We start from the raw sequence: 22,541 nt of genomic DNA, 5'->3' as shown, positions 1-22,541 counted from the left end.
GATATGATAACGAATAAAAGATTATCGAATGATATTTTTCAACATAGAGCAAATGCCACGAAGTGCCTTCATCGTGATAGATGCTCTAAAAACCAATTACAAAAAAAAAAAAAATATTAAATAACTCTTCCTTAATTTATTAATTAATCTAGTTTTTTTTTCGCTGAAATAAGTAGCGATCATTTTTGAAAGGGGAGTCGTCTGACTAAAATTTTTTAATCGCAGCTGCATGCCGTCTATCTTAAGGAATAAGCAAATATGCATCTGCATTTCTCACTTTTGCTGAATTTTAGCGCAATTCCCTATCTAGCTTAATGGTAAATTGCGTTCTATGTTCTACAATTAATAATGTTTTCCCACACAGTCCATCCGAGTGAAACAGTTGGGATTTTTCGTAGATGTGAAACTCCGATTCCTAAGAGGTACATCTCCATCCTCCATCCGATATTAGCTTATCGAACAGCTGTAGCTAATCCAAAATATAACCAAGGCTAGTTAAAGTGGACTATGCACAAATAATTACCAATTATTTTGGTTTCCTTACCCCTAAAAGGGAATTAATTTGATTACGACGAATTAGAAATTCTCAAATGATAACCTGTACACAAATGCCACGAAGTGCATGCATCGTGGTAGGGGCTCTAAAAAACAATTCAAAATAGAAATAAATACTGCTTCGCCATTTTCGAAGGCGATGTAGAGGTATTAAATATTTTATTTTGACTGCTCCCACAAATATTCGTTTGATTAAAAAATTTGTTTTTGTGCTTGTAGTCTCGCTAAAAAGATAATTATATATGGATGTATGTACGTATGTACAACGACCAGTAATGATCATAGTGCTACGATTAAGAAATTTCCTTAAAGTCTTAAAAGTTTCACAAAATATTTTTTATTCGATTCCCGATATAACTATACGCCGTACAAATGAATACATCCTATAAGATGTCTGCAAACGTAATTCCTTATCTAAACAAAAAAGTTTTCACAACACAGGAGTGTCATTGTGAGTATACTCAAGTGTTCAGTAATAAAGTGATCTTTTGATATATTTAGTCAATTAGCGTTCGAGAGGTTAATAAAATGATCGGCCAATAAATACACAAAAAAGATGGTTCTTAAAGCTTTATCGTACCTTCTTATCCGATACTTATGCCATGGTTTTATCAGTAAAAAATACTTTCACAACATATTTTTTCAAGAAACAATATAAAAAAGAATGGAGTTAACTTCAGTTTATTTACTCTTGCAGATTGAACTTTAAAATAAAAAGCTGTTATTTTCTAAGCGAAAGTAATAAATCGTATACATTTTTAAAGCCAAGATAAAGGGAAATTAGAAAAATAACAACATTTGTTTTCGGTCGTTCAGCTCCATAGCAACGAATACATAAATAAAAAAGTATTTCAACATCCAATCAGTTCGAATTAATTTTAATTTAATTTTAAAAAGTTTTCGGATTTATCTTTTGTTGGTGTAGTGTAAACGCTCTTAAAACTAGTTGCTTGGTATCTTTAGTGTTGCAGGTGTGACAGAAACCATCGATAACGATTTCCGTTGTTTTCCAAATATAACATCGATGAATCTCGTAACATCGGTAGGAAAAATAGAACATCGAAATACATCGCCCAAAAAATCTCAATGTTTCTATACACTTGCAGAGTGCAATTAAATCATTAATAATTAATACAATTAAAATAATATAAAATTATATTAAAATATTTACATTATACCCTTGCAGATTGTAATTAAATCATTTACAATACAATTTTAAAAATATAAAATAATATTAAAAAATTTTTAATTTTTACTGTTTAAAAGATATACCGCTTACAGCTTAGAATTTTATTAAACGAACGTTTCTATGGAAGCAATATGATACTGCCATCCAATTTTCATATTCAGATCCGAACTTTTGAAATATGAAAAAAAAGCTACATCTTAAAGTAGATAAAAATATTTTGAGAAACATCAAAGTTATAATTTTTTGTTTACTGGTGAGCGTATATAGATGAATAACTGTAAAGTTTAATTCAGATAGCTTAAAAACTGACAGACTAAAGAGTCTGCTTCACTGCGTTGCAAACTTTTAACAAATTAAAGAAAAGCTGCACCTGAGAATTAATTAAAAAAGCTTTGTGCCAATCTTTAGAACAATTGCATCAGTAGATTTTGAGTTTTCGGGTACGACTTGCGAAACGACACTTTAAACTTTCTGATGCGCATATATACACTCACCAGAAAAAGTGTGCGTACAAACTTAACGTGCAACTTTGATGTTAAATAAAAATAGTTGTATGGAAGATATTGACTTCAATTTTTTTTTAAATTAACGACACATATATTATTAAAAATTATAGCCAGTCTTTTTTTATTTCCGTCCACAACTTTTTTAATTAAAATTAAAAAACAAAAAATACCTATGTTTTCGGGCAAGAAAAAGTGTGCGTACAAAATTCAATCAAGATAAAAAAAACCATTTATTGTTAAGGCATTGATAAAATTAGTAAGAAGGAGGATACCCATTTCTATCTATTGTCCCATTTAAGCGTTTTGGAATTGAATAACCCAATTTTTCGGTAAATTCAGGTGGTATTTTACTCCACTCATCCAAAATCACATCCTTCAACGTATCCTTCGATGTAATTGTTCGAAGACGAATCCTGCGCTCCAGAAAAACCCACAGATCCTCTATGGGGCTTAAGTCCTGCGACTGAGGCGATGAATGCAGTTGATTTTTGGTACAAAAAAGTAACCATAGCTTCAAACTCAGCGAAGTATGCTTGGGGTCATTATCCTGTTGCAACCAAAAATCATCTGCCAGACCCAATCTTGATGCGCTTTGGTGCAACTTGTCCTTAAGGACTTTCATATAAGCCTTGTGGTCCATTGTGGAGTCAATAAAGACCAAGTGGCCAACTCTACTTGCTGCCATACACCCCCACACCACCACACTGCCACCAGCGTGCTTAACTGTTGGAGCGAGCTTCTGCACATCAAGGACTGTGCCAGGTTTGCGCCACACAAGTTTTCGCCCTTTTATGCCAGATAGGCAAAATTGGCTCTCATCACTAAAAATAATCATTTTCCCAAAGGCTAAAGGCTCTTGGATGAATTTTTTAGCAAAATCCACGCACTCCTATTTATTGACGGGCAATATGAGAGGCTTCTTCGGCGCAGCACAGGCATGAAATTCCTCCTTTTCAAAATTTTGCGGACTGTGTCATCATTTAAATCCTTCTTCTACTTCTCCTTTATATCCTGACCAATTTTTGCGGCCGTTAACATAGGATTACGCCCACAGCCCATGATTTTTGGTTGCAACAGGATAATGACCCCAAGCATACTTCGCTGAGTTTGAAGCTATGGTTACTTTTTTATACCAAAAATCAACTGCATTCATCGCCTCAGTCGCAGGACTTAAGCCCCATAGAGGATCTGTGGGTTTTTCTGGAGCGCAGGATTCGTCTTCGAACAATTACATCGAAGGATACGTTGAAGGATGTGATTTTGGATGAGTGGAGTAAAATACCACCTGAATTTACCGAAAAATTGGGTTATTCAATTCCAAAACGCTTAAATGGGACAATAGATAGAAATGGGTATCCTCCTTCTTACTAATTTTATCAATGCCTTAACAATAAATGGTTTTTTTTATCTTGATTGAATTTTGTACGCACACTTTTTCTTGCCCGAAAACATGGGTATTTTTTGTTTTTTAATTTTAATTAAAAAAGTTGTGGACGGAAATAAAAAAAGACTGGCTATAATTTTTAATAATAGATGTGTCGTTAATTTAAAAAAAAATGAAGTCAATATCTTCCATACAACTATTTTTATTTAACATCAAAGTTGCGCGTTAAGTTTGTACGCACACTTTTTCTGGTAAGTGTATGTACATAAATCGATCATTAACTGACCTCTGTTCAACTAACCATAACTTCTATTTTACTATGATTAAAGTAAAACTTTGTCACATCAGATAATAAATATTTTTAACAAATAATTAAAAAAAAAATTAAATATATAATAAAATATATCCCTAAAATAAAGAACACGGTGGAGAAAAATCAGTTAACAGATTTTAATGTGCTGTGCTCTCAATTGGAGGACTTGCAGTTTGAATTTTAAGGCAAAAAAGTGTTGGTCAAGAAATTTGAATTTACGATTTGGTACCTGTACTGTAAAAGGTGACAAAAATGACGAAATAACAAATAAAATTTTTGAGGCTGTGTAATAACTGGTCATAATTTGTAACTATAATGTGTAATCGTTATAAAAATTAATTGCAATAATACCACTAAATTAGCAATAAATACGCTGGTTTTTTCACACAATTTGTTTTTTTTTTATAATAGAAACTATCGCATCGTGCTGGTGCTTATCCATCGGGTGCTTTTTCCCCAGCGGTTGAGTGTCCTTGTCAACTCCTTACACCGCTTTTGCGCCGCCGTCGCCGACTGCTGGCAACGCCGTTTCCATCACACTGATCCGTATCATTAGCTCCACTGCCTGCAACCACAATCGTAGTCTCAACAGTCTCTTCGTTAGGCTAAATACCTCGTCTGACGGGCTTTGGGGCAAACAGGACCTTGGCTGGCTTACACAACTCGAGTTCACTACCGGGTCGAACGGCCAGGCAGAGCTGGATCTCCACAAGCGAGGCTTCCGTCCAAACGCTGTGCGAGAGCAGAATGGTTGTACGCAGGCGCACGTTCGTTTCGTGCTCACCCTGCTCAGTCATTATGGGCTTAAAGTCACTCCTCTTCGGTACTACCGTGTGCATGTGCTGATCCGGATATTTGATCTTAATTCGCATATCTGCCTTCTGCGACTCCAACAGGTTGTCAATCTCTGCCACAAAGGGTACGGCCGCTATTAAGCCAGCGGTTACCTTAATCACATTATCCTGTGACTGCAACGGGCATGGTTCCAAAATGTTGGCCACACAGCGGCGGATCTTATCATTGGCAGGCGGCAATGCCAAGGGAGGCGCTTGTTGGACCAACGGCAAGATCTCGCGAAAAACGCGTCCGGGCTTAGGATCCGATATAGCATCAAGCTTGCTTAGTAACTGGCGCGTGAAAGAATCCGGTTGGGTATCCCGTCTCGATGAGTCCTTTTCTAATTTTTCGCCATCCAGCAGGGGTATTGGCACTCCCATTGATAGTTCCTCTTCATCCTTCACATTCGCCTTGATAAACTCACCGATGTCGCTGGCGGTTTGCAGGAGCATCTGGCAGGGACCCAAGGCGCTTTGCGACCTATCTCTGACGACCAGGACCAGATGAAGGGCGCTCGCCCGCAACCTCAGCTGCTTCACTTGCAGGATGTCACCGTAATTAAGACCAGAGAATGTGTGCTGCAACTTAAGGCAGTTCCGAATGAGCGCCGCAAGGGATTCCTTCAGGGGAACTCGGCTTCGTTGCGTGCTAGCGCAGCGCTGCATTTGCTCGATTTGGATTTGGGCGGCCAAGAAGGTTTCCAGGAAATTCGAGGTGCCGTACATGCCTGCATCGATGGCTCCAAGGCGCTAAAATAACCCATTTAAATATTATTATTAATTATTTAAAGCAATAGTTTGTCGATATGAACTGGGACCCATTTAATTGATGACTTTTTACTTCATTAACCCGTCTAGTCCTCCTAGAATCAAAATCTTGAATTCGTAATCACCTGTAGATTGAATTGGGCGGTCTTTAGGAGTTCTACGCGCTCGTCAGTCATCGTAAAAATCTCCTCGATGTGGCAAAGAATCATTTGAAGGTACTCCGCCGAGCTGCCTGCTTGTCGCATGGCCAAGTCGATCCTGTGTGTCGCGCTTGCCGAAGATGCACCCTCGATGGGCAGCTGAGGCACCAGATGCGGCATAGAGTCGCGCAGGTATGCATAGTGTCGGTGCGTAGCCGTGGGCAGGAGGCTGATGATGGGCACTAGGTGTTCCGCCGCATTGAAGACAAGAATGAGGACGCACAGGTAAGCTGGATCCTCCACATCGCGCTCCGGCGTCTCGAAAAATGGGTGCACGTACAGCAAGTGCACGGCCACTGCCATGACTAAATGCGGGTGCTTCTGGCCAATTTTGCGCATGCAAGCATACGTAGAGTGTCGATCCTGCGGATATTTGGCCAGCACATCAAGGAGCTTCTGCACCACCATCAGCAGGCACGTCTGGGTGGACACACGGCAAGCGCCCAGCATCAGATGCAGTCCCTCACGCACGTCTACCGAGTAGTCCTCTAGCGAACTAAGCATTATCTCCAGCTGATCCTCCCTCAACACTATATGTCTGGCAATGGCCGTCAGGCTGTAGATGGCTTTCAGTCGCACATCTTCGATTTCATCGTTAAACATATCTACGAGGAAGTCCAGGCTGGTGACCGCAAAATCCGGACGCGATAGGGCTAGCTTGCACATAGACGTCACAGCTGCAGTCCGCACTTCCAGAAACTCGTCCTCAAGGCCGTGGATCAGGGCACCACAGGCTCCGCTTGCAATAATGGAGATGCTCCTAGCGTCCAAGTGTTCTTGCGGGGCATCGTCCGCCCATCGCTTGCCCGAGGACCACTCGCCACTGGTCACCAGACGGGCGCCTCTCTCATGCGCCGTCCGCTTCCTCCGCAGGTTGCTCATCAGTTTCTTGTCGAGCGTTTGGTGCAGGAACTCCCTGCTGACGGCGGTCATGCCGCCCAATAGCTCTGCTGCCAGCACCCGGATTTGAAGCGAAAGATCACACAGGGCCTCGCATACCTTGCTGAAGGCGGCATCTATCATACGGAGGTCGTCTTGCTGCCGGTCCGAGGGGATTATGTAGTCTGGATGCCGGTTGCCCAGCATAAAGACCAGCCGCAGAGCCTCCTTTCGCACGCACTCATAATCGTCCTTCATTGCCTCCACGGCGCGCTTGTAAAGAACGGCTGGAAGCTGCGAACCGCGCTCGCCGAGGGACAACAAGGCGTGCAAGGCCTGGGCGCGCACTCCAGAGTCTTGTGAATCAATATAGAAGGCCAATTTCCAAACGTAGTGGCGTTCGCCCTCCATTTTCGTGGCGAAACGACCAATAACCAGCATGGCGTTCTTTTGCGTGTGCGTCGAGCCCGAGCGCAACTGCTCCTTGGCCAAATGCGCCACTTGGGTGTTGTACGCCAAGGGTACCATGCTCTTCCGCCTCTGCCCGATCCTGTAAAGGCACATCATACCCTGGGCCAGCACCTTCTGGGAGCTCTCCCTCCGAAGCAGGTAGATAAAATGGTCAATGATGAGGGTAACGGCCTGCTCGGTGGCGCCTTCGCAACCCAGCCCCGACAATAGCTCCAGGAGCTTCACCCGAATTGAGGTGTCGCTGTCGCGCTCCTGCAACTGATATAGTTGCATGATCTTGCCAGCTGCTTCCTTCAGTTCCGCCAGCTCCACGTCTTGGTAGGATATCTCGTCGGTTATCTTGACTAACAGGTCCAGCAGTTCCCTGCTATTTGTGACCGTCAGATTGGATGTCGCGCCTGCAGCGGAAGTATTGCTACCGGCCGAAGCCGATGTGGCAGGCGGCGGCGGCTGCGCTCCAGGGCGTAGTGCTAGGCCTGTCGGAGGTGGCGCATTGCCCAGATAAGCGTCTAGCTGAGACAGAGCCTGTAGCTTCCGATTTGCAATCGCAGTTTTTCCACCTTTACCCGCTTTCGCATCCGAACCCAATGCCTGCAGTCGCAACTTCTTTACCGGCACGCTGTCCACTGTTTCCAGATAGGAGCCAAACGGCTTTTTAATGGCCAGAGCCATTATTCCAGAACGTTGTGCACTTGGCAGCGCAACTTGCGAAACAAAATGCCAGATGCAAGCCCGCAACAACGGAGGCAGCGTATTGGTCAAATGGCAAAACTAGTGATTGTACGGCTATGACACTGAATTAAAAACTTGATTATTTATACTGGTTTACACCAATACCACCTTTGCCCAATACGACTAATAGCCTCTTTCCACAGAGATTCATACACCATCAAACATTCGTTGAACGGATGTTTCATTATGTATTATTTTACAAAGAAACACTAAGTTTATTATCAATTAAAAATTGGCTGTTTTCAGCAGAAAAACGTGACTACTTATTACAGATCCATCACTGATACACTTATGATACATTACGATGTTTAAAAAAATAATCGGCTTTGGAAACTTTAGTTATCGTCTGGCTTCCCACCAACAATTATTTGATTTTGTGTATAAGAAAACAACTTGAGATATTTTAAAATATTCCTTAAACTGTCCAGACAATAGTTTTTAACCAAACACTGAATTAAAAATTGTTTGAAACTTAATGTGGCAGCTCATTTTCTTGGAAAGACTGGTTTTCAAGTTTATTTTTTTCATTCCCGCTATTACAGCACAACACTCTGCATTCGGCGGAACAGAAATCTTAAGTTAAAATAAAGAAATAATAATAATCAAAAATAAAAAATAATAATAAATATTAACTAATTGATACAAAATAACTGAGGATGCCACTGATTTCATAAATAATAATATATATATTTTCTTTTGGTTTGCATTCCCTATTTTCTATTATTTCTATCGATATTTCAACCATCGATATAAACCATCATTATCGAGGAAAGGTAGCAATATTTTTATAGAGTTCACATTTTATTGATCATGATGGATAAAATCTTGCATCAAAATCAGTGATCATACGCGTTCAGTAGAACTATTGATAGTGATCATGTTATTCTGCTGAACACAACCTCTGATTTCTGAACGGAATATATAGCAATTTTGGTTTTGTTAATTTTTTTTAAGCGATATTGGTTAATGATTGTATTATGAGAAATGAATCCGGTTTTAAAACAGAGAGAGATGAAGGGGAGAACGCTAGGAAAACAGTCCAGAGCAGCAGGTTTTATTATTATGGCCTGGAAATACTAAAGGGACTGTTTTCACTCACAGTAGGGGATTTTCTCAGGTGTGAAACTTCGATTCCCACAGAGCTACACCTCCATCCTTCATCCGATAACAGCTGATTGATCAGCTGTAGCTCATACAAAACATTAACTAAGCTGGCCATTTCTATTGTTCAATAAAGCGAATCATGCAGATTGCGGAAGATTATGTTGGCACTATATTTTAATAAATTAGATGACTAGGAATTGGAAGTTCTCGAATTCTAACGCCTTCGATATTTCACTCGTTCTTTGCTAACTTTGAATTTTGGCGTCACGGTCGAAAATTATGAGATGCAAGTATTGGATATTTTATGTTTCGGTCAATATGATGGTCAATACATGAAGAAATTAAAAAAAAAGAATTAGCCATATGGCTGTTTCTATATGCAATGTTTTCTTTGTATTCTTCGGTATCCACTCAACTGGACCGCTTCTGGACGGCCTGGAAACCAATTCTTCTGTGATCCATCAAGTGTAAAATTCTAATCCATTTAAATTTTTTACTCGTAGAGTAAATTTAATGGTCTGTTTCGACATTAATTTTTTTAAGAAGAACAGCTGTTAGTTAAGTTAGCATGAGTTGGTCATAATCACATGTTAAGGAATATAATAATAAAAATATATAATAAAAAAATATAAAAATAATATATAAACGAATTTATTTACAACTAAATATATTTACACAATACCATATTTTGCAAAACGCAGTTCCAGTAAAAACGAGTCAACAACTGATAATCGATATGATAATCGATTTCATTCGATTTGTATTCTCGAGTCGTAACATATGTTATGTTTGTTTCTAGCATTACAGTTTCATGTAAGCGACCCTATCCCCTTTCGCTCGCGGATTTCAGCGACAAGCAAGAAAAAAAACATACAAGCAGAAAAGTGTAGTGCGGTGCAGCTTAAGGGAAAATCGTTCCAAAATATCTAGTGTGCTTTTTGTTATTGTGTTCTGTGAATGCATCGCTTCCTGGCTCGTGACCCAACAGCCAACTGATGAGTCTCAATTGTTTTCATTAACGCAACAAAAAACCCCGCCCCCTCCCTCCTGCGTTCTATCTGCTGGCCACTTCACGCCCGTTTTGGTCAGCTTTCAGTTATTCTGCTGATCCACAACATACGCGCATATCAAAAGCTCCGACTACAGCTCCACTACTCATATCCGCAATGGCAAGCAATAGTTTTGGCAGTGCCGTTGGTGGAGGCGTGGCAGGTGTGAACTCGGATCTGTGGCGCGAGTGTGTTGCATGGCTGATCAGGTGTAAGGTCATCCCGAGCGACCACAAAGCCGCTCAGTCGGATGCCGAGATCCGGAGTCTGGCGATGACATTGCGAGACGGAGTGCTGCTATGCAACCTAGTCATGTTTCTGGAACCTAACAGCATGGATTCGCGTGAGCTGCATCGCAAGCCACAAATGGCACAGGTAAATTAAAAGTTCAGGTGGGCATTCTTCGCGGAACATACCCTAAAAGAGCACTTTAAATTGCAGTTTCTGTGCAGCAAGAATATCAAATTGTTTCTGGACGTGTGCCGCAACAACTTCGGAATCCGGGACGCTGACCTTTTCGAACCAACAATGTTGTATGACCTGACAAATTTCCATAGAGTGCTCATCACGCTCTCAAAGTTGTCACAGTGCCGTAAGGTGCAACTTATGCACCCGGATCTTATGTAAGTGCGCCAAAACTGGGATGTGTCTAGAACAACTTTTGAGGAATAGTTCGATGTAATATATCAGCATTAATATCGGGCTTAATATCATATCGAAAATATTGTGGTTATCGAAAATGAAAAGATCAATATTTATCGCCGTTGACGTCAAAATGTCGATGTATATATCGGTATATATATATTTCTTTTCGGATTTTAACTATTTTAGGGAATAATAACAAAAATAAGAATAACAACTAAATGTATTCTTATTAATTTGTTATTATTCCCTAAAATAGTTAAAACAGCATCCCGAAAAGAAATGCGAAAGAACCGTTAATAACACAATACAAAAAAGCACTAAAAATGTACATGTTAGTTGCCAAAAGTTTTTAAAGACGTACAAGACCATGATGTTTTTAAATTTGTTTTTATAAAAATTTTTGTTTTAGAAAATTATGAAGGCCGTGGAATTAGGCTACTTTCAAGCAAAAGCTTGATTTTTCAAAACACAGACATAATACAATTAATCAATAATTAATCATTTTATTTCATCTGCGGTCTGAGTGTACTATCACTAACCCTTCTTCTAATAATTTTGCATCTCAAAGGACATTTAAGCCATAATTGTAAACTGCATTGCCCCTCTCTAACCGAAAAAAATTGCATACCAAGAAAACTCAATCCAACTCCCAACTAGCACCCATCTAAAAAAATTGTGTCCTTTTGTCATTAAAAAATTCAATCTCAAACATACAATTAAAACTTTAATATGAAAATACTCTCAGACAAGGGATATGCCTAATCATTAAGTTATTGTTTTTCACAAACGATTAGATTCAAACAAATTTATTAATAAAAAACAAAGGACTTTTTTGATAAACCAATCTAAAATCTTTTAAATATATTTCAGTGGCTTCAATCTGCAGCTGTCGCCCAGTGAGCGTTCCCATTCAGACGAAGCCATCTACAAGGACCTGCATTCCACGTGAGTAGCAAGTTCTAGCCGTGAACTTTTACCTTATACTGTATCTTAGCCATAGTAAGCGCTCCCAGTTTGAGCCGCTGCCCCTGGGGCTGTCAATCAGTTATATTTCCTTCTGAAGAATTGCTGCAATTGAAAACCATTTCTCAGTCTATGCCTTTGCTCTTGTAAAACCGAACTGATTACCAAAACCCTGAAATACTATATACTAAATACTATTTAAAATTACATTCTTATCAGAAAAAGCAAATTTTTAACTTTGGCGTGCATTGCGGGAAACTTAAAGATCATTAACTTAAGATCATTATTTCATTTATATTCAGAAAAAGAAACTAAGCCATACTACACTTGGAAGCAAAATTGTAACACAAGTTTGATGCTCCAACTATCAACGGTCTGCATTTTCGTTTTAGTTATATTCATTTAATTTAATTTAAATTTATTAAACGGATTCAAGTTACTAAAATAGTAAATATGAATATATAAGAAGAATCAAAAATAGAGACAGCCGTCGACTGGTTTAGTTGTCCTCCCAAAAAAGTCGAAATACCAATTAAAGGAGCGATCACACTTTAAAAGAACAAATCTTTTCTCACCTTTAATTAATTCTTTGCCTTTCCGTACTACGTATAGTAGTTTCAACATTTATTGTATTTTTTTTTTACTAATATGGAATATGGAAAAATAATATAATATGGATGGAAATATAAACCTATGTATGTGGAAAATAAAAGAATTCAATAACTTTTAATTTCAATGTATACTATGGACAAGATTCACAAAACATATTTCCGCCTTTCACGATGTTTGCTGTATTATTTCCTTGAGCTGAGTCTAGAGTAGAGCTAAAATGTAGTAGAATGAATTTTCTTCTGAAACTGTTAAAAGAAATCTAACAAAGCTTTTGGAGACAACCCGTGAAACCAAAGCCATAAAGCCGCTTTTTCCAAAGAGGAAACAATTCATTTATTTAATGGAATAACGGATGAGCCAATATTTTTCAATTTTGGCATTAAACTGTGTCTGGCGGAGTCTTGTAAAATGTTATAATCTTGAGGAAAAAAACTTGCACAAGGGAGTTATGGAGCAAAACACTATTTCCTTTATCGTTATTTAATATCAATATTTAAATTAAACAGTTAAAACTCAGGCAGAGGAAAAAAAAAACATCTGAAGGCCTTAACCATTTTTTTTTTCCTGAATTGATGTAACGCCACTCATTTAGTATGAAAGATACACAAAATTCGAGAGAGTTCTTATACATACGCATATTTCAATAAAAGTAAAAACGTGTCAATGAATATGAATTTATTCTTTATAAAACTGCAACCTAAGGCTCTTTTAATATGTCGCTTTTGGAAGAATTCTTCCAGCTTAACAAAGGGCTTACAACTTTTTGTGATCAATTATTTAAATAAATCTCTAACATAGTGACCGTTTAAGCGAGATCATTAAACTTGTGTTACAGTACTAATCGCCAGTGTATACATACTACATATATCCCATATAGCATCCTGAATTTTTTCTATGATATATTAAAGGTAGTTTGATTTTAAAAGACGGAGAATGAGTCTTCTTCGTGCCTAAGAAATTTCTGTGTCCAGCCTTTTTCTAACACACTTTCTCTTTCTCTCTGTCTCTACCTCTCTGTCTCTGTTTATCGCTTTGTCCGACTCACTTTGTATGAATGAATTCGAACGTGTGTGCCTGAATATGTGTTTGCTTTGTGGCTGGTGTGTGGTGTTGCTGTGGGGAGTGACCTGGTTCTGCAGCGATCTTAACATGCGAAAGGCAAGCAGCATCGACGCATCCGGCTCGTCGTCGACGGAATACTATGACCTCAACTCGCAGAGTGGATCGTTGTCGGTGGAGGACGAGAACAGCGACATCACCATCGAGAACGGTACCGAGGATATTGACGATTACATCGAAGACTCGCTCTCCAACATGTGTGACTCGGCCATCGATCCCGATGGGTATGGAGGGGACATGGATAAAGGCTCTCTGTCAGCCATCCAGGGTAGCAATTCATGCGGTCTCCCCTTCGATTCCACCCTCGATGCAGTTGGCTCCACCTCGGACTCCGCCTCGGCAGCGGTCACGCCCACACCGGAATCCTTTGACCAGAAAAACAAGTCACTCATCCCAAGTGCTGCTGCCACCTCGCCTGCTTTCAATTCCGATTTCAATGCTCCCGGGTCTTCGATGGAGCGACTTATATCCAGCTCTTCGTCTTCCACATCTCTTTTCATCAGTGAGAGCCAGCGGCTGCAGCGGGCAGCAGCCGCTGTTTACAACTACCGATCTTCGATGGCATCGACGGAACACGAGTACGCCTACATTTACAGCGAGGACGACGACAAGGTCTACGAGGATCTCTGCTACGTCACCTTCCAGACGATAAACAAACCTGAGGTGTGCCCATACTAATTATCTCTGTGTTCAGCAGGGTGGGACCGAACTATATTTCTGACCAATATAAGATATTAGAGTCATGAAATTCCCATACAACGATATTTCATTTTCTTTTAAATTTACAAAAACTTGTCGGTGTCGTGCGAAGTACTTAAAAAAATCTACACTAGAGCATCTTTATTTATTTTTTCAATGCCTGTCAATATAGACAGTATAACATTTAATAGTATAAAAAATTATATTTTGTATGCCAATTTTCATTTTCTTATGTACGATATATGTATTTGTTATTTTTTCATCAGTTATTGTTAAACTGAGACGAAATGTGGCTTTGTAGAGCTCAATTTCTTATACACTTTCACTTATAATATAACTCCAAAGACGTACGATATAGGCTTCATCGACTTTTCATCGATTATGAATTGGATTTGTAAGCAATGATAGCTGACTTAACCCTTCAACTTTTCCTTTATCAGCTTTAAAACGTAGCTGATCCCCTGAATTTTCAGACTTGGTCTTTGAATATTGGAAATAAAAAATTGCATTTTACGTTTCTATTACTATGGTCCAACAAGACCACCTATTAGACAAAACTAGTTTTATGTTTATTTAGATGAATAAAGTGAGCTTCGATGTATAGAAAATAGAGTGATTAATAAGCATAAACAATCATTGATGGCACCACTCTCGTACACACACTTGTTAAAGTCTGCTGTTTGCACGAAAGAAAACTTGTGTACTCAATTGTCATACATGATTCTTAATTAAAATATGAAGTCGTGTTATAACTTCAATTTTTTTCTTAAATTAATAACTTCTCATTTGTTACGATAATTTATGTTAATTTTTTAACTTTAACAAATTATAAGACAACGCGTCTGAAAATATAATTACAAAAAAAAAAACATTTTAAAGATTTGTAAACCGCATTACGATTATTTTGCATACTAGATTTTCGGGTCACATGACCAGAACGTTTTAGGTAATGTTGATAATCTCAACTCGTTGTAAAAATTGCACTTACCTGTCCATAAATTAGTTATTCACTTTCGTTTATATTTTAACAAAAAGTTAACAAAAGCTTTCGACGCACTTTTCTTTTGAATTAACTACTCAAGAATCCACCAAGTTAATCATTTTCCTCTGATCCCATTTCTTATTTCTTTTGTTCCATTTCAACTCTCTCTTGTCGGGTTTCACAACTTCAACCCTTTCTAATGTTAGCTGAATTACGTTTTGATCATTCGCAATTTCAAATGTATAAGCATTTAAAATTAATTTAAATTAATACTTATTTACCAACTTAAACTAAAAAATTATATAATTGAAACAGTTTAGTAAATAAGGATCGATCTCTGCTTCGGCAAGGCTCAAAACGGAGTACGCGCATTGTATAATTATTCCTTTCCTGATGCATTGCCTTTAGGCTTTTCAAAACCAAAATGAAAATAAATCTGGCGGTGGGTTATCCATCTAAACCAATGGCCCAGCGAATATCTTTGCCGGGTATCTTCCGGACGCGTAATCGATTGTTGGTGCTGATCAAGAATAAATATATTTTATATAATCGATAATTACTCCTTCGGGGTCGCTAAAAATATCGCCTCAATAGTTCAAAATATTTGAGGATTATTGAGGAGAATACCAAAGGTATATTCATGGCTGACGATTTTGTGTGTTTTCTTTATTTAATTTAGTAACTTACTGTTTTGGATCGATTCCTATTCGGATAAATTTATCACTGATATAGAAATTTAGACAATCAATCGATTTATCGGAAAAATCGATAGTGCCAAACCTTGATGTGCAGACTTAAAATTGTTGATGCTTTTTTGTTTTTAATACAAAATTTACAAATAAATAATTAAGTTAAAACACAAGCCAATAAGATTGATGGGATCGATGTTGACTAACATTTTTTATCATCTACTTTCTCCCTCGATCTCTCTAAGGATCTTGTAAGAAATTTCCGTAGTTCTTGGGTTCGAGCAAAACCAAAAAAAAGAAATTATAAACTTCAAATCCTTGCTCTTCTGAAATGAAAATCCTTAAAAGTATAACAAAATTTTAACGGCCATACAATTTTTATTTAAAAATTTTCATGGGCTAAACCTCAAACTTAATTCTTTAATGAGCTTGTTTAGTCGTTAGAAACTTCAACCGATTTTATTTGTATTTTTGAATTACAAAAGACTCATTTTAATTTCTAATTCTTAATTTTTTATTAATTTTAGTCGTTTCCTAGTTCCAAGTTTTGTTTATTATTATGTCTGAAAAACTAAAAGAATAAAACAGAAAACATAAAACCATCAATAATGTGGCGCAAGAGAAGGAAATTAATGAAGTGAGTGATTCTGACAAAAACAAAACCATTTTTGTTCATTTTAATTATACTTCATTTTTTGAAAACGCTTTAAAATGAAAAAAAAAAACTAAGTATCGACGTTTCTTAAAACAGTTATTTAGAAGGTTTTTTTTATTTTCTAATTTATATTTGTCATCGTACATTTTAATTATATTTTATATTTTATTTGATTTTTCTTTTCATTTTTGATTAGTACCACCGACAATATTGCATGCAATGGAACTGGTTACGATCACACCAACACAAAAGAAGAGGAGGTGTACCAAGACCTGTGCGCGTTGCACAGGACGAGTAAAAGCCAGGTAGAATTGAGCTGCCTGTCCGTGCATGAGACACTGCCTACGAGTCTTCTGACCTTTCACCGCCCTAATTTCCATTTTACCGTCTTCCTCCTCCAGACCACATCGCCGACGAGCTTGGAGCAGCGCGACTACGTAATTCGGGAGCTGATAGACACTGAGTCCAACTACCTAGACGTACTCAACGCGCTGAAGACCAAGTTCATGACTCCACTGGAGCGTCATCTCAGCCAGGAAGAGCTGCGTACCATCTTCCCACGCATTCGAGTGAGTAAAAATAGTTTAATTTAACCCGAGCTTTTTATACACTCAATACTAGAGATGGAGAAACATTGATTTTCGCAGACTTCGATGGTTTAACAACAAGAAAAAGTTGTATTTGGTTTATTCAGATTCTTCTGCAATGTTCTCAACGTTTCTCAAACTGAGAGATTAGTTTGCGTTAAAACGAACAGACTGAAATCACTTCTTTGACTCGCACATTAGCGTCTTTATTTAGTAGGGTTCCTATGTAATCCACACCCTCTTCTGATCTTCTACGTTTTGCAGTATCTTCCTTAGCCAGAGGCCCTTATCCAGCCTTCCTTTTGGTTCAGTATCACTCCTAGATATATGTACATACATGCTTTAATTCGATGTTGATTTTTCTCGTGGGTTGATAACTAGTCCAAAGTCATGGTCACTTATTTAAGAGATTCAACGCTCCCGTAAAAACTTTGTTGATGACTTTAGGGTAAGATCCTTATACTAACAAACTACGTCGCCTTTATAGGCTATTACTTTAACTTTTCCCATATTGGTTTCTTTTTTAATATGCGCCCTGAGGTGAACCTCTCTTTGCTAGTCGCATGAGGGCTATGTTCCTCCTACAAATATACCCATACTCTCTGATGACTCCCCCAATGTCTCTCCAGCCAAGAAAGCCCCGGACCATAGGCATTCACATAATTGAACACAGCTTTAATGTCTAGTAAGGTGACCTAGTAGTTCGTGTAGTTCGGAGGTCAGGTTACTCGACCTATGACCCCTTCGGCCTGGTTTTGGTATGAAGGTTACTTTGGATTCCCTCCCCGTCAGCAGTATTTTTTTCGGATTAATGAAAGCCTCGTAAATGACGACTTACTGATGCTTCTTTAAATTGTTTCTAGCGTTGCTAGAATTATGCACACTGGATTTTCTCAGTGGTAGTGATATCTCTCGGTAGTGTTATTATCTATATGGTCTGTTTTCTTCTGGTTTCAAATTCTTTCCCAGGTTCCCCGGGAAATGCGCGTCCACTTGTACCACCAGTAAATTTTCGATTGATGTCTGATTTGTCAATTAGTGTAGGGACTGCGTGCTTTTTTGGAAAAGATCTTGCGTCATCTTTACCGTATCCATTATGATCTCCTTTGATTCGGAGTTACTTTTTGTCTTTGCATACTGTCTATTAGCATTCTATTTTTTTGTACTTTATTTCTTGATTCCATGATATCGCTCAGTTTCTTAGTTGGCGTTTAAGGTGTTGGCAAGGTCCTTTACTTCATGGCTGGATCTCAATAACTCATCTTCGTTGATACCCAATGTTGTCAACTTCTCACAGTTTTTTAGGGCTCCTCCCATATTATATCATAAACGCCTGCATAGCTTGACCTGCCATGCCCAACCAGAGGCGGAAGACAAATATATATTGACAAATTAATCCTCTGATAATTATTGTACTCAAATTATTACAATACGTCTGCCGTAACTGTAAGTTTACACATTTAATTTATACTTTAAGGGAAAGAAAGAAGTTTGTTTTATCTTATTATATGTATAAAGCTTTAGGTCCTTGGTAAAAATAAGAATTTTCGGGAAATCCCTTTAAAAATACTATACCTCCGAAAACTTTCTCGTATGCTAAACTAGCCAAAACGTCATGCAGTGTGCTTATTATTTTTATCGAACTCTTTTGCAGGAACTTTCTGACATCCATACCAGTTTCCTAGATAAGCTCCGAGAGTCGCTGCTACCGAATGCAAATAAGAAGATGGCCCAAGTTTTTCTCGAATTTCGCGAGTCATTCTTGATTTACGGCGAATACTGTTCGTGCCTGCTTCGCGCCATCGACTTCCTCGCGGACGTGTGCAAGAAAAACCAGATCATCGATCAGTTGGTGCAGAAGTGCGAGCGCGACTACAACGTGGGAAAGCTGCAGCTGCGCGACATCCTGTCGGTGCCTATGCAGCGAATCCTTAAATATCACCTATTGCTGGACAAGTTGGTGAAGGAGACGTCGCCGCAGCACGAAGACTATCGTTCTCTTGAGCGTGCCAAGGAGGCCATGATTGATGTGTCCCAGTACATTAACGAAGTGAAGCGAGATTCCGATCACCTGGTCATCATTCAGAAGGTGAAGGATAGCATATTCGACCTCCACCTGCTGCAAAATGGCAACGGTTGCGATCTTCTACAATTTGGGCGGCTGCTCCTAGACGGCGAACTTAACATTAAAGCTCATGAGGACCAGAAAGTTAAGCTGCGCTATGCTTTCGTCTTCGACAAGATCCTTATAATGGTGAAGGCCCTCCACATTAAAACGGGCGACATGCAATACACCTATCGTGACTCACACAATTTAGCCGACTACCGAGTGGAACAGGGGCCATCCCGCCGTTTGCTCGGCCGCGATACCCGCTTCAAGTATCAGCTCCTGCTGGCACGCAAATCCGGGAAAACAGCTTTCACCCTGTACCTTAAGACGGAACCTGAGCGGGATAAGTGGCGGAAAGCGCTTACCGAAGCCATGTAAGTATTCTAATGCTGCTAAAGTCAATTTTATACACAAACCAACTAATATAATGGCTATCCACTCGGTCCTTGTATTCTGTGGAACACTAGACTTAGCGCTTGATGTAATTTCTTTCCTATAAACGGATTACCTCTGCTTACAGGGAAAGTCTTGAACCGTTCGGCTGTCGAAGTACAGACCACAAAATGGAGATATTTACTTTCGATCAACCAACTACGTGTCGGCATTGCTGCAAGTTTCTTAAGGGTCGCATTCACCAAGGCTACCGGTGCAAAGTATGTCAGATCAGTGTACACAAGGGCTGCATCTCGTCAACGGGCCGCTGCCAGCAGAATCTTGTGAGTGTGCCGCCGCCCGTATGCGACAGGCAGCTATCCGCATTTAATTGGTTCGCGGACAACATGGACCGCGAAACGGCAGCACAACGGCTGGAGAATCGTCGCATCGGTACCTATTTGCTGCGCGTCCGTCCCCAAGGTCCGTCAACTGCCCACGAAACGATGTATGCTCTCAGCCTGAAGTGAGTATTACAAATCCTAATCAGTGAATCTTGCCTATGCAACTTTAATTCTTTCGCCTTAGAACCGATGATCATGTAATTAAGCATATGAAAATCAACCAGGAGAACTCCGGCGATTCCATGCTCTACTGCCTGTCCTCGCGACGGCACTTCAAGACCATCGTTGAACTGGTTTCCTATTATGAACGCAACGATCTTGGGGAGAACTTTGCGGGGTAAGCTAACAGTTGAAAAGTTTATTTAGGAAAAGTGCATAAATATTTTAGCCCTGAGTCTCTGTAGGGTTACTCTTTTGACTTACCTTGCTATAAATGTGAGGTGTTTTTTTTAATCGATGGAATAATCGGAATATATGATCAAATGAAGCCCTTAAAGCAGACAACTGGGATACGTACATATAATTGTCACTTCAAGTTTTTAAAGTCTTATAATTCATGTTTCTTCAGACTCAATCAGTCCCTGCAGTGGCCCTACAAGGAGGTAATCGCAACCGCTTTATACGACTTTGAGCCCAGGGCTGGCAGCAATCAGCTGCAACTGCGCACCGATTGCCAGGTTTTGGTCATAGGAAAGGATGGCGACAGTAAGGGATGGTGGCGTGGAAAAATCGGCGACACGGTGAGCTCAAAAGGTTCTCGATTCTGGGAAAAATTGTAAACCAGACTGCCATTTCAGGTGGGTTACTTCCCAAAGGATTACGTCCAGGAGCAGAAACCGGCCAGCGAAGAGCTTTGATATTATAACTACGAGGTCTACTTTGCACCCAAAGCCATCAAGCCCACAAAGGCAGCCATTGCCGAATTACCAGAAGAAGGAGCTAGAGCTGGATCTGATCATGAAGAAACTCTCGAGGAGAGGGTGACCAGTATCAACAACTGCAGCTATATTGCATCCTAGTTAAATATGTATATGTGAATTTACAAATGTGTATTATTTATCATTAAGGTTTTTTTTTTTAATTTTTGTTTATCGTTTTTTGTTTACCATTTATTTTGTTATCTCGAAACACTTGTGCCAATCCCTTCGACAATTAGAACACCCAAATCGAAACAAAAAAGTATATAGCCAAACACAAGTTAAAACAGAAAAAAAAAAAAATTACCTTTAAGGTTTCAACGGTTTTAAATTATATATTTGAAATACATATACCTATGTTTATTTGTAAACTTTTAGTTGCTAACATTTAATTTATTCTTGTTTCTAAATTCAAATTCTAAAGCCACGTCGAATAAACGTGAGTGAAGATGTTGAAACATATAAACAAAACCATACGCGCATTTCCTTACGATGCTTTAAATATTTACATATACAAACCACAAAATGCAAAATACTAGGAATATATAATTATATTGAATGTTTGCCACCGTATTGTTGGTGTGTCGGACTAAATTTTAGTTAAAAGTACAATTTAACGTAACAAAATGCAACGCAGCCACAAATTGTTCGAACAAAAAATAAAATGGAAAATATAGAAAATATTGAGAAGCTAAGAATAAATAAAGATTCAGCAATATCGATGTATGTCATATTTACAAGATGATCGAAATACTAGGCCAGCCAATTTGTAGATATCTACATTCATATATACATATATATTTAATAAGTACTGAGTATATTTTACGTATGTTACTTATAGCCAATGCTGAACTTTTAACAAAAATTAATGTAACACGACGGGGCTTCTACCGTCTCGTTAAAAAACTGTCTACATATATGTATATATATATATAGATATATATAAAGTAACAAAAAATGCATCGTCGTGCTCCTATTTTTACTTGGCGCTTTCATTGGGAGTTGTTTTTTATAATTTGTTGCTTTATTATTGTATGTTTCCACATAAAGTTGTACAATTAAAAAATCAAATTGGCGTGAAATTAAAGAGTGTTAACTAAATTTTAGCATTAAAGGCGTGAAGAGAATGTTATTAGAAAACAATTTTGCAAGCAAATATTTAAATTTTCATCGAAGTGATAAATCAAAAAACAGATCTCAACAAAGTTAAGTACTATACATGTGCAGACACAGGAAAAATCTATATTGTATGAAGAGCGAAAAGGATAATCCTGAGGTTTCATATTTCATCTTCATGTTATGCAATGGAAATCGTACCGGCCCTAAAGTATTGAAAAACTTGAAAGAAGACCATCCTTGAACATTTGTAATTGCAGCTACAAAAACTAAAATATTAAATTTACTTCCCTTATATATTTCTTAGCAGTTGAGCACAAAAACCTGTAACACAAGAAAATATCTCGTAAATAATATCGTTTAATACAAAAACACTACGAAAAGTCTCACCTTCGCTCATTGCGCAAAAGAAATAAAGCATTATTTTTAGTATTTTGTGAAAGAACACTATTATAAATTTGTGCTCAGATGAATGACCTTTTATTAATTTTTATGCTGCGCTTTTTAAATTGGTTTGGGTTACGTTTCTGTGTTTCTCGTACGGCTTTAGATCCTAGCTGGGTATAAAATGGCTACTTGTGCTCCCGATGCGCTTTCAGTCATGTTTCTTAAGAGTCGTCAGAAAGTCGTTCTAGTCTCAATGCTTCTAAAATATTTCGTCGCTGAGTTGCACATTGCGACGATC

At 38.5% G+C, this 22,541-nt stretch overlaps 2 protein-coding genes across 4 annotated transcripts; one reads left to right on the top strand and one right to left on the bottom strand.

The window, feature by feature from the left end:
• Positions 1–4,069: 4,069 nt before the first annotated feature.
• Positions 4,070–8,150, bottom strand: IntS4 (integrator complex subunit 4). Its single transcript, XM_020963008.2, has 2 exons — positions 5,677–8,150; positions 4,070–5,533 (listed from the first exon to the last, which is right to left on the bottom strand). The coding sequence occupies exons 1-2, from the start codon at positions 7,771–7,773 to the stop codon at positions 4,553–4,555; spliced, it is 3,078 nt and encodes a 1,025-aa protein (XP_020818667.2). The 5' UTR covers positions 7,774–8,150; the 3' UTR covers positions 4,070–4,552.
• Positions 8,151–9,688: 1,538 nt separating this feature from the next.
• Positions 9,689–22,329, top strand: Vav (Vav guanine nucleotide exchange factor). 3 transcript variants are annotated; one of them, XM_020942210.2, is made up of 11 exons: positions 9,698–10,361; positions 10,428–10,609; positions 11,502–11,576; positions 13,346–13,990; positions 16,547–16,655; positions 16,752–16,919; positions 18,592–19,421; positions 19,568–19,945; positions 20,008–20,160; positions 20,392–20,563; positions 20,621–22,329. In XM_020942210.2, the coding sequence occupies exons 1-11, from the start codon at positions 10,104–10,106 to the stop codon at positions 20,678–20,680; spliced, it is 3,030 nt and encodes a 1,009-aa protein (XP_020797869.2). In that variant the 5' UTR covers positions 9,698–10,103; the 3' UTR covers positions 20,681–22,329. The 3 variants fall into 3 exon arrangements, with proteins under 3 accessions (XP_086692803.1, XP_020797869.2, XP_086692804.1); XM_086836677.1 differs by lacking the exon at positions 16,547–16,655 and having other exon boundaries at positions 9,689–10,361; positions 13,346–13,988; XM_086836678.1 differs by lacking the exon at positions 13,346–13,990.
• Positions 22,330–22,541: the final 212 nt, after the last annotated feature.

This window comes from Drosophila serrata, unplaced genomic scaffold (genome assembly GCF_035046125.1).
Source record: "Drosophila serrata isolate PLE 108 unplaced genomic scaffold, ASM3504612v1 contig_293, whole genome shotgun sequence".
Taxonomy (NCBI): Eukaryota; Metazoa; Arthropoda; class Insecta; order Diptera; family Drosophilidae; genus Drosophila; species Drosophila serrata.
This window is presented reverse-complemented; position numbering and strand designations above follow the sequence as displayed.